At 51.0% G+C, this 12,518-nt stretch overlaps 1 protein-coding gene across 1 annotated transcript in view; it reads right to left on the bottom strand.

Annotated features, from left to right (window-relative positions):
- Window positions 1-12,518, bottom strand: part of ITGA11 (integrin subunit alpha 11) — a 138,517-nt gene that overhangs the window by 61,990 nt on the left and 64,009 nt on the right. The window contains exons 3-5 of the mRNA XM_054451056.2: window positions 9,344-9,444; window positions 4,852-4,943; window positions 1,768-1,882 (exon numbers count right to left, since the gene is read on the bottom strand). Coding sequence (XP_054307031.2) covers window positions 1,768-1,882; window positions 4,852-4,943; window positions 9,344-9,444 — 308 coding nt within the window. The remainder of the gene's footprint in view (window positions 1-1,767; window positions 1,883-4,851; window positions 4,944-9,343; window positions 9,445-12,518) is intronic.

A 12,518-nucleotide genomic window follows, 5' to 3' on the forward strand; every position in this document is an offset into this window, starting at 1 on the left:
TTGTCAACAGTTGGAGTTACTTTGAAATATTGCATACACTCTGCATCTGGGCATTGCTCATTTTTATTGGCGAGTTTTTATACTGTTATAAAATCTACTTTATAACAATGCTGCATGAACCTTTTATGTGTTAACCGTTCCAGTAATTCTTGCATTTCGAAGAGGCACTATGTCAAAGTCAGTGATGAGCAGACAGAGGAAGGTGGGGGTGGCTTTGAGTTAGGACGCCTGTTGCAGGCTTTGTGTTTAGTAGAGCATTTTAGAAGCATTTGGGCAACTTGAATGCTCCGCCACTTCTTGTCCCACCTGCATACTTTGTACAGCATGTGATGACCTGACACTCCTGGCCTGGCAGAGCCTCATACATTTGTTCTTTTCTGGTTTAGTTCTGCTCCACACATGTGGACTGAGCACCTGCTATGTGCTGAAGTTCTGCATGGTGCAGGAAGCAGTGGGGGTGACCAAGACAGAAATTCCTTGATTTGGAGGAGTTCACAATCTTTTAACAGGTTATTTTTATTTTTATTTTTAAGCCAGCTTTATTATTATAATGTATTTATTATTGTTTTCTTTCTTTCTTACAAGTTCACATTTTTCTTTTTAAGATACCTTGGAATGAACTGGCTTGAGGGCTATGGTTCCTAAACATGGCTGAACACTCCCTTGGGGAGCTTGAAAACACACACACACACGCACATACTCCTACTGAATTAGGACCCACATGGGGGTGCCCTGGAATCTGCACTTGGTAAGCTTCAGAGCAATGCTGCTGGTCAGCCAGGTGAGGAGGCCTCTACCACATGAGGTTCAGGGACTGTAGGATGGTCACATCTAGGCCCGGAGTGACTAGCTCTAGGGGTGGTGACATTCTCCAGTGGACCCTTCACGTACCCTGACTTCAGGCCTCCTCCTGTGCCCTGGCTCTGCCATTTCCTCTGTCATTTTCTGTGAATAGAATCCAAATCTCCTTATCCTCCAGGATGACCTTTATGCCCCTGCTGGATTGATGCTTCCTCCTCCTCCCTTCCCCAGCCCCATCTGACTCGGCCTTGTTGTCTAGAGGGCAGCTGCCGGCAAGCCAGAGGTGCTAATTCCTAAACCCTCCATAAAACGGGCAGCAGCTGCTTGGGTGATGGTATTTAGTGCAGAGGAAATAGTGAGGCTCAGAGCCAAGAAGTCTGGGCTTGTGGCAGGCAGGGTCTGAGCAGTAATTCCCCAGGTTTTCTTGGCGGGTGGGCAATGAGCAAGAGGTTTTACATTCCATGAGGCTCTGGACGAGCTGGACAGAACTCCCTGCTGTCCAGGAGCACTGATTTGGTGGAAATATTACCAAGGAGATTTCTGTTCTCCCTGTTCCTTCATCTATAGGGCTACTGCATTGCACAACATCAGGGGGCGCCATTCACATGTCTAAGTGAACAATTCCCCCAGAATTGTGCAGTGCACAGCTTGTCTGCTGCATGTGCTTGCCAGGTAACCTATATACCCAAGGTTTCTGCAGTGAGCCTCCCTTGAGGCCGGGATTGTCTTTGAAACCTTAGCTCATTTGCTCCCCACCATCACACTTAGGAGAGGGAGGCCAGGATTATGACTCCCACAGAGGCCCACAGAGGTGGAGTGATACATTCCAGGTCATCCAGAGAGCTGGGGCAGGGCAGTGCTAGAGTCCAAATGCTGCTTTCTAGGCACAGGTTGTGGTGCTCAGGGCCCAAGTCTCTCTGAACTGTCCACTGCTCAGCTTGAGGTTGCAGATTTGAAGCTACTTACTTTGGAGAGCTGGGGCCACGGTCTTGGAGAACCTGAAGTTGGAGTTGACTCTTGAACACATCCCTGTGGTGTAGTAGGAGCTCCCACACTCGTGAGACCAGAGGGGGCTGCAGGCCTGGGGAGAACAGTGCAGATCCCTAGTCAGTGAGGGGACCTCAGAGAGGATCGAGGTTCAATGGCCTGAGGCCCAGTCCCATCCTCCAAGACCCAAGACAGACTTCTATCTGAGGGGTAAGGGAGTGAGGGATCTTCTTTGGGTCTAACTGAACTCTCTCTTGCTGCAATGTGTACTAGTTCCTTTGATTTCAGGTCTAATGGAGAAAAACTAATCTTGGAGTCTCTTTCATTGTTTTTTCAAGGCCTGTTCTCCGTCTCATCATTTAGGAATATGATACTTCTTCACCCTACCTGCCCACCCCACTCACTCACCCACCACACGGGATCTGGGGATTTTCATCTGTGGGTGTGAACACTTCAAGGGTCACTAGAATAACTCCTCTGTCTGAGAAGTTGCCTGAAGGGCCTTACTGGGCAAACTTCTAGGACTGGGCCCCCAAAACATGCCATGGCTCATACTGGGGCAGGGGAAGATAAGAATGTCTGTATTCCTTCTGTGAAATGTTCTACCAAAAACACTGATGTCAGTCCCCATTGAAGGACTGAGTGAAGAGTTCTTCTCAGAGTCATTGTCATTAAAAATGAAAGCTCAGCTCCATGCTTCCATTGTTATCCTGCTGTCAGGAAACCCAGAGCTAAATTTTGTGCTGTAATTTCCTTTGGTTTAGGGGAGTAATTATTCTACTTCCAATCCCTTTCTTTAATTACTTTCTTTTTAAGCTCAGATTTTAAAGGTTACGTTTTATCTGTGTACTTTGTTGAAGCTTCTGTACATAATGTTTGGAAGTGGCGGGGGTAGAGGGGAATAAAGAATGGATAGATGGATGGATGGATGGATGGATAGGTGGATGGATAGACAGATGATGGATGGATAAGTGGATGGTAGAAGGATGGATGAATGATGGATAGATGGATGATGAATGGATGGATGGATAAATGGATGGACGGATGATGGATAGATGTGAATGGATGGACAGATAGATGAATGGATAATGGATGGATGATGGATAGTGGATAGATGATGGATGAATGGATGATGAACGAATGGGTGAATGAATGATGGCTGGATAGGTGATGGATGGATAAGTGGATGGATGATGGATGGATAGAGGATCCATGTATGAATGGGTGGATGAATGATAATGGATGGATGGTAGATGGTTGATGGATGAATGGGTGGATGGATAGATGGATGAAGGGATAAGTGGATGGATGATGGATGAATAAGTGGATGAATGACAGATGGATGATGGATGGTTGATGGATGGACGGATGATGAATTGATGGGTGGATGAATGATAGATGATGGAGGTTGATGGATGGATGCAGGAAGGAATAAATGGAAAGATGGATGATTGCATGGGAAATTGAGGGTGGATCGATGTATAGACAGATGGGTAGATGAATGAATGGGTGGTTGGATAGATGAATGGAGGAATGAATTGTTGAGGGGGGAATGGACTGATGAGTGAATCAATGAACAGGTGACTATTTATAAACCAAGGATTAACCTACTCACAGAGGCCCCAGAGAATATATCACACCATTCCTCTCAGACCTTCATACCACCTTGTGAAGAAGAAATGTGATAAGGAGCCTAAGAGGGAAAAGGGAGTAGAGACAAAGCCCCTGATGGATATGTGTGTGGATAGGGCCAGGGGTCCTGCTTTGCCTCTGGTTACAGCTAATGAAGGGCTGTGGGCTGAATATACATCAAGGCACCTCATGACTTTCCCTGGCAGGGCCACTATGTACTCAAGTCCCCTTGCATCCCAGTCATCTTCTTATCTTTTTATCTTATTTGTCTTATCTAATTTGTCTTGTGATTCATGCCCCAGATGTCTCATTTGTCAGCAGAAATAGACAAGAACAAAGACTGACACAAGCACCCCCATCTAAAAATGGGCAGTAATTTGTACTGGGCTTTCTGGGGTAAATTTTCTCTGAAATCCTCTCTTGCAACTGTTTCTAGGAACCATCAGTCTCAGAAGGATCCTGTTTGAACCCCAAGCATCGCCCATACTCAAGGCAGCTCACTTCAAGGTGGTGGCAAGGAGCAGGCAGTGCCAATCCATCATGCCGCCGACACTCACTACCATGTGCAGAGTCCATATGTACTTGCCTGGGCACAGAACAGAGACCTGTAAGCAGAGCCTGCTGCTGTCTGTCCCCCAAAGTCCTATTAGACATTACTCATTTGCTTGTCGCCTCTCTTTCCACCAGAGTGTAAGCTCCAGCAGGGCAGGGTCTCTATTCATTGCTGAATCCCGGTGCCCAGCACTGGGCTTAGCACATACTATGGTAAGTGCTCAGAAACATCATGTTTAAATGAATGAATGTTTCTACCACCTCAACCCAGACGTCCCCTTTTTCTTCCTTCCTTGCGAAGGCCTGTCTCTTCTTTAAAAACAAAACAGAAACCTCCTCCAGCCTTCTTCATCTAATCCTGGATAGTTGAGACGGCTTGTTGCTCTGTAGCCCTTCCCTCGGCTGTAGTAGTCTGTGTTTACTCATTTATGGCATCCCTTCCAAGTCTTCTTTGGGTGTGTGGTGCAGCCTGCTTCTTTTTTCAAGCCTACAGCAGAGATTTGACCTCCAGCCCAGACAACTAGCTCCCCAAGGGAAGGGACAGTCCCCCATCAGACTTGTTGGCTATCTATATTTATTCTTGTCCCTTTTCTGGCTGTTCCTCCCTCCTTCGGGGTATGCACACAAAAGGGCTCAATTGTTTCTTCTGCCTGGACTGTCCCTGCCAAAACACCCAGGGCCCCGCCACCCAGAATGGCGTAAGCAGGGAGCTGGCGGGGGAGCTGCTTCCTGGAGCGCACAGGGCCAGGCAGCTTGGTGGTTGGAGTAGGGGAGAGTGGGTGTACAGGATGCACATGAGGGTGTGTAAGGAGATGCTCCACCCCTCCCCACCCCCACACCCGCCTCTCCTGACCCCAAGCAGTGGCAGGTGGCTCTTACCAGGAAGCTGTTGTCCTTGGGGTTGGTGGCGAGACTAAGGCCGAGGCGCATGTTGTCTTTCCGCTCGGACACGTTGGACAGGGTGACCCTTCCTGGGGTGGGGGGGAGAAGCTCAGCTTGCAGCCCCCTCCTGCCCGCCCTCTGCCCAGAGCCTGCTGCTGGTCTGGTCACCCGAGGTGCCTCCCCGATTCTGCCTGACCCTGGGGACCTCTGGCTCTCAGGGTTTACAAAGGCCTTCCCCAGACGTACTCTCAGGACTTCCTCACAACTAACTGCCTGTGAGATGAGAAAACCGAGTCTCAGAGATGCCAAACAACCTGCCCAAGGTCACACAGTGAACACTCACCGAGCCTTCTATCTCCTAGCCCACAGCTTTTCCTCCTCCAGCCATCCGACTGGAGCCCCACTTCCCCGTGTGCCCCCAAACATGCCATGGCATCCCACCTGGGCTGGCTTCCTCTGTGCAGTATCCCTGCCACGCTTTCCTCCAAGTCGACCCCCATCCACACTTAACCAGTCTTGTGCCCAACTCTTTCCATGCCTGCTTCTCTGCTCATCTGAACAACCAACATGTGACAGCTGAGAGTTTCCTCTCACGGGTAACAGACAGCCAACTCAACGAGAGCCTTCCAGAGCTACCAGGCCTTGCCCAGGAATGCCATTCTGAAGGTGGCTGCCAAGAGAGGTGCTTAGGAGCTGGGTTATCAGCCTGCTGGGAGTAGGCAGAGGGTCGGCTCTGCGGCAGATTAGAATCATAAAAAAATTGCATCGCTTAAGGTTTTACCAGATCATCCTGGAGGCCACTGAAAGAAAGGAAGTGAGTCTGAATTCCCCAGAAGTTTGTCGGGGTGTGTGTGTGTGTGTGTGTGTGTGTGTGCGCGCGCACGTGTACAGGAAGAGGGAGTGGGAGAGGCTGGGGAGCTAGGGTGTGCCAGCCCTAACATGCAATGTGGACAGCTCTGGGTGGCTTCCCTGCCTGGGGGAGGAGTAATTTCTTTTCTTTTCTCTTTTCTTTTCTTTTTTTTAATTTTCCCTTCCCTCCCCTCCTTTTTCTTTTCTTTTCTTTTCTTTTTGAGGCAGGGTCTCACTGTGCCATGCAGGCTAGAGTGGAGTGGCACCATCGCGGCTCACTGCAATCTCCAACTCCCAGGTTCGAGCAATGGGAGGAATAATTTCTAAGGAGGCCTCAAGCTAGAATGGGTTGCATTGAGATGTGTCGGTGACTGGAAGTGTGAAGAGTCGGCCTGGCTCCCAGGCACACAGGTCAGGAAGGCCAGCTGGTGCAGGAGTCTGGGGGTGGGCCACTGGCAGAGCCCAGCTTGTCAGACACAGACTGTTTTGTGGACTGGAGGGTGGGGGCAGCTGTGTTTGTTGTTTTTCCTTTTTGGTTTTCCTCAGTTTGAAGCAAGGCTCCTTTTGAAATCTGCCCTTCTTGGCTGTGTTAAGAATGACTGGGCTCGATTTCTCTTTTGTCTGTCCAAACAGGCTGGAGAGAAAATAACAGTAAAGCCCCGGTGTTTCTGAGATGCCTTATCATCTACAAAGCACCGCGCACACCTGCCCTTTCAGGACCCCTCACGGTCCTGGGAGACCCAGGGGTCATCATTTCCATTTTACAGATGAGAATATTGAGGTGTAGAGAGGGTTAGTGACTGCCACAAGGTTACCTGCTGGGAAATTAAAGAGCAAGATCTTCAGCCCAGACCATGTGACGTTTCATCCCGAGTCCTGTGTTTTCTCCCATCTAATGGCATCACGGTGGCAGTGGGAACTAGAGGGGCAGCTCCATGTTCCACTGGGGTGGGTAACCCTCACCCCCTTCTGGCTAGAATTCTGCCCTCCGTTTATTTAAGGAACCCAGGCCTCACCACCCTGCCTCTCTTGTTCCTCCCTCTCCCCTGGGACTGATGTTTGTGGTGAAACTGTGCAGCTGACTGAGACAGAGGGGTAGGGGAGGAAACATCCCTGTGTTGGAGTTAGACAGACTCAGGTTCAAGTCTTTGCCCTACCCCTCTGTGAGCGGAAGAGACTCACGCCTTCCTCAGCAGGTCTGGGTGAGGGTCCCGGGCCCAAATGTCTCCCCATACAGGCCCTGGCTTTGAGAATCACATCACCTCCCTCAGCCCCCGCCCCTCATTGAAAACCCTGACTTTATCCAGGTGTTGAAAGGACAGTACCAGTGGCAGAGTCTTTCCCACAGAGGTGTGAATGGCTGACACCCACTTAGCCTTCCCTGGAGAAAGAGGAAAGAACATTCCTGGCACCGTGCTGCCCAGTGCCTGGAACGGCCGTAGGAAAACCCAGGACTCAGGTTTCCCAGCTTTGCATTTTCCACTGTGGGGCAAAACTGACAGATGTTCTTTCTGCCATGCATTTTCTTCTCAGTGGGAGAGAGAGAACCACACCTCAAATGAAGAGTAATTTTCCTCTGTCCCAACTCACTTTGCTACCCACTGTCTCCTAGGCTTGTGCCCCAGCTCAGAAATGTTTTCCAGGGTCTGATGGCTTTATGTCTCCTCCTCCCTCTGGAGAGAAATGGGGTCCACATTGCAACAGAGAGAAAAAAAGATTGGTTCACGAATCCACGTCCCTGCCTGGACCAGGAGCTTCTCTTTGTGGCTGAGGCCCTGAGCAGACTGCCCACTCTTCCATCACCCCCCTACCTCATTGCCTCTGTCCCAACCACATGGCCTTTCTTTATCTTCTCCAACAGGGCAGACTTGTTCCTACCTCAGGGACTTTGCACTTGCTCCTCCTTTGTCTGGAGTGCTCCACCCCCACCTGTAACTTCAAAAACTACCTGCTCAGAGAGGCCTTCCCCGATCATCTTGCTAAGGTAGAAATCCCTCTCCACTTCCATCACCCCCTAGCCACTCTTATTACAGCACCTGGTTTATTGCACAGCATTGATCCCTGACTAAAATTATCCTGCTTCCTAATTTGCCTGCCCGATTACTGTCCCCTTCCTTGGCCTCTTGTTCTCCAACATATCCCCAATAACTAGTACAGTGTTTGGTACATGCTAGGTGCCCATTAAAGGTTCGGGAACAGATTAGACCTGGAATGGATCCTAAGGGTTGTCAAGTCCAGCCTCCTTGCTTTACACATGAGTAAACTGAGGCTCAGAGAGAGGATGTGAACTCCCCATGGACACACAGCAAAGAAACTGTACAGCTGGAAGGGCACTCCAGCTTGGCCAGTTTCAGAAGCCTGTGTTCTCAGGGTGCTGATGACCTGAAACCATACGCCACCAACCAGGCACCCTTAGACGATTTCCTCACTGAAGTTTGGGCCCCAGCTATGCTGGGTTTTGAACTTCCCACCCATGGTGCTGATGTAGATGTGGACAGCAGGAGCCTCCAGGACCATGTGACAGACAGCTGGCTGCCCTGGGGAGTTCTTTGGGCTTTCTCTTGGATGCTGACCTTTTCATCCATCAGCTTATCTCTTGAACCTCTGCCATTCCCACCAGTGAGACTCTCCTGCCCTTCCCATCCCCCATCTCCCAGGGAGTCCCACCCCACTGCTCTGGGATAGAGGCCCCGCTCCTCGAAGGAGGGAGGCCCAGGGTCCTGGCCCTAGGGAAGGCCAGTCCTCCAGGGCAAAGCCTAGAATTGCAGCTTGTTAGCCAAAATGGAACTTTTTCTCCCTTCTAAGAGCAGAGCAAGCAATGGCCCAGCCGCTGTCTGACCTTTAGGACAAGTGGGAGCACTTTAGTGGACTGGTGTGTGCGCTTAGTGGATACACATTTGCACGCACATAAGCAGATATGCACATGCATGCAAACACACACGAGTAGATTTTAGGAGGGCTTCAGAGGCTGGGGGCTGTTCACAGCATCTCCCTGTTCCAGAATATGCCTGAAAGCTCTTTGGCGAGGAGAAGCTTGCACTTCTGAAGGGCAGTGCTGCGTGGTGGTTAAAGGGAGGCCATAGCCTGCATGAACTGACTCCAAGCCCTGCTCCTTGTGAGCTGAGTGATCCCGGGCAGGTCCCCTCACCTCTGTATGCTGTCATTTCCTATCTGTTAAATGGTTAAATCCCATACGGGTGTCGTGAGGATTAAATGAGTCCCAATGTGCCTCACATATGGTGAACATCATCTAAGATATCTGAATGTTAGCTATTGTTGTTATTATTTCAAAATCAGGAAAAAGACAGGAAGTCCTTTTTTTTTTTTTTTTTTCTCCTGGGAGAGAAAACTTTGAGCTGAAGGGCAGTGGCTGAGTCAGAAAGAGGAATGGCCCGGGACAGCTAGGGCCTGGGTTGATTCCTGGTGAGCCCCTGGCAAGCTGTGTGGCTGTGGGAAAGTTGCCTCCTCTCCCTGGCCTCAGCTTCCTCATGTGTAAAGTGGGGGCGGTGATATCAGCTGGGTCACCTCGTGGGGTAGCAGGAAGGAGTCAGTGTGACCGTGGACATGGGCGTGCATCAGAGCCTGCCTTGTGTCAGACAACCGCTGGCCTCATTGTGAAGAGACCACCAGCCCACGTTACCCAGGTTGAGTTTGGTGCAGTTCCCGTGGATCACTGGACACTTGTACACGTCTCCCGTCTTCTGGTGGCCATTGGTTTCCAGTGGGGCGCCCACGACCAGCCTGGGAAGGAAGAGAAGATGAGCAAAGACATTGGGGGAGGTACCCTTTCCTGGCAGAGGATGGAGCCTGGTGGGCAGTGTGGAGGTGAAGTTGGGTGGGGAGGGTGGGAGGGAACACTGGAGGTGTGACCACATGCAGACCCTCAGGCTGGGACCACTGTCTCCCTGGGGGTGGGATGCTGGGCTTTCAGCATAAAGTCATGGGACCTGTGGCCCATTCTAGGCCCTTGCCTAGGTACAGAGATGAAGACCACATGGGCTCTGCAACAAATGGGATGGAGGCAAATCCCTGGTAGAGGAGGGGGTGATGTTTGAGCTGGGTCTTAAGGGATGAATATGAGTTTGTCAAATGACGAGAGAGTGGTAATGGACGTCATTCCGACAAAGGAATGATGTTTCTGGAGCCACAGTCTTGATCATCTGTCATTAGCTGAAAGGGGCCTCATTCTTCATCTTATAGGGAAGCCTTAAAGCTGGTGCCCCAGAGTGGGTCAGGGTGGACAAGGCAGCCAGTGGGCGGAAGCTGCCATGCAGCTGGGGCTCCTGCTTTGAGCCAATGCCTTTGCAACCTTCTTTGGAAAAAGTGTCTTTGCAGATGTAACTAAGTTAATGTTCTTGAGTTGAGATCATCCTGGATTATCTGGGTGGGCCCTAAATTCAATGGCAAGTGTCCTGAAGAGGAAACACAGAGGACAGACATGGGGAGAAGAGACATGAGAAGACAGAGGCAGAGTTAGGAGATGCTCCCCCAAGCCAAGGAGCACCGGGGGCCACCAGAAGCTGGAAGAACCAAGGAAAGATTCTCCCCCAGAGCCTGCGGAGGGAGTGTGGACCTGGTGCTGCTTCATTTCAGGCTTGCGCCCTTCAGGATTCTGAGGGAATGCGTTTCTGTTGTTTTAAGCCACCCGGGTTGTGATCATCTGTTATAGCGGCCCTAAGGAACTAACACACCTTGTTTACTTACTTACATGTATCTAGGGATAAGTGAGCAGCCACTCCTTCCTGGCCCGGCCAAGCCCTGGTGGCCATGCCCTGGAAGAAAAGCCTGCGACCCTGGAGGTGCGGCTGTGGACTCACCCCCCTTGATGCTGGGGAGAGTTCTACCTCAGACTGGAGGGTCCCCAGGTCCTGTCCTTAGTGCTCCCCAGGGCCCTCTACACCTCATCTCCCACCCACCAGAGAGCAGCCCCATCACGGGGGCCCAGAGTGTCCCAGGATTCTGACCTGCCCACTGGGTCTGCGGCACGTGACTCTGGCACACTTGGGGCCCTCTAGGCCTTGGGTGCTGGTCAGGCTTTCTGCTCAGGTCATATACTAACAGTGGCTAAGAACGGTAACCCTTCCCAGGGACAGTGGTACTGTGTGTGGGAGGGGACACCACAGCCCACAAGAGCCCTGAAAGCCTTTGATCCTGAGGGATAGAGAACAGATGATGGTGGGATCTGGGGCACAGGGACAGGTGGGACTTTCTGGAGCTCTTTAGACCTTGCTCTTCCAGCAGCTTCCCACTGCCTGGTGACGTGGCCCAAAGAAGAAGCCACCACACGCCAGCTGACTTAGATGGCTGGGAGGAGGTGGCCGAGAGGCTTGGGCTTCATGGGACTTAAGTGGCTTCTTGTGGTCCATTGCTCTCCCTGCCCCGGTCCACCTTGGTGCTGTCAGGAAGGAAAGCCAGGTCTGAAGTGGGAGTTAACAGAACTCTGTTTGAAATTAAGCATCTGTGAAATAAGAGCTGAGGTTTCTCCCCTGGGGAGCCAGATGATGGCAGATTCTATATATATCCCCTTATTAAGCCTGCCTATTTTTGACTGGCAGGAATTAATTGGACCCATAAAATCTGTTTGTCTAGACGAGGTGATTTTTGGCTACTTAATTCTGCAAGTGACTGTGTGGTCAAGGCTGCTCCATTCTTGACAGAGAGAGAGACAGAAAAAGGTCAGTAAGAGAACCCTGGGCTCTAAGCTTACTTCTCTGGGGCTGCTCCAGTTTTCAAGGTTAACCTGACACGTGACCAAGTCTTCCTGAGGGACACATTCCTCCTGGGCACTGTTGCCGGATGGAGGAGCACCTCTCAGGGTGACTCTGGGAGAATCAGGCGCAGCATGTTCTAGATTAGAAAAGCCATGGCCAGCTGGGTGCAGTGGCTCATGCCTGTAATCCCAGTACTTTGGGAGGCTGAGGTAGGTGGATCACCTGAAGTCAGGAGTTCAAGACCAGCCTGACCAACGTGGTGAAACCCCCGTCTGTACTAAAAAATACAAAAAAATTAGCCGGGCGTGGTAGTAGGCATCTGTAATCCCAGTTACTTGGGAGGCTGAGGCAGGAGAATCGCTTGAATCTGGGAGGAGGAGGTTGCAGTAAGCCGAGATCATGCCACTGTACTCCGGCCTGGGTGACAGAGACTCTATCTCAGAAAAAAAAAAAAAAAAAGGCACCGAGAAACAGAAAGGGCCATATCTAGGCAAGCTATGTGCAAAGACTGGTGGCTTCCCAAAAGTCATGTGTCCTGGCAGTGGCTGAAATGGGACAATCTGGTAGTAAATTCACTAAGTCACTGCGACCTCAAATTTGCAATGAGACCGGTTTTGTCCTTTTCAAAGAACAAGGGCCACTCCCTGGGTCCCATCTCCACTCTCCCAGACCTCATTTCTCTGGGAGTCCATAGTACTTCATGAGGTAGGAGGGCAGGGCTTACTGTCGCCATAATACAGATGTAGAAACTGAGGCCCCAAGAGGGGAGCTGACCCAGCCCCACAGTTGGTTTGCTGCAGGGCTGGGACTGGAGTTCTCCTGGGACAGCTTCCTCTGCATTGCCCCAAATGTTTCTTTGCCATGAAGAGAGGGCCTGGGTCAGCCCTTCTCTCCATTCTTGAGTCTGGGCATTACGTGTGCCTGTTGGGCTTGAGGTTTTGAGGACATGATTCAGTCTCAGTTTGAGGGGATAACTGCCGAAGCGCAGGGAAAATGTTCACGTCACCACTGAGACCAGCCAAATTGCCTGGGGTCTGGCAGCCCCTGCCACCCCCTGCAGCCTCAGCCTTATATAGCCTTCTGCAGCCTCAGGGCCTGCTGCGC

Source organism: Pongo pygmaeus, chromosome 16 (assembly GCF_028885625.2).
Source record: "Pongo pygmaeus isolate AG05252 chromosome 16, NHGRI_mPonPyg2-v2.0_pri, whole genome shotgun sequence".
In the NCBI taxonomy this organism is placed as follows: Eukaryota; Metazoa; Chordata; class Mammalia; order Primates; family Hominidae; genus Pongo; species Pongo pygmaeus.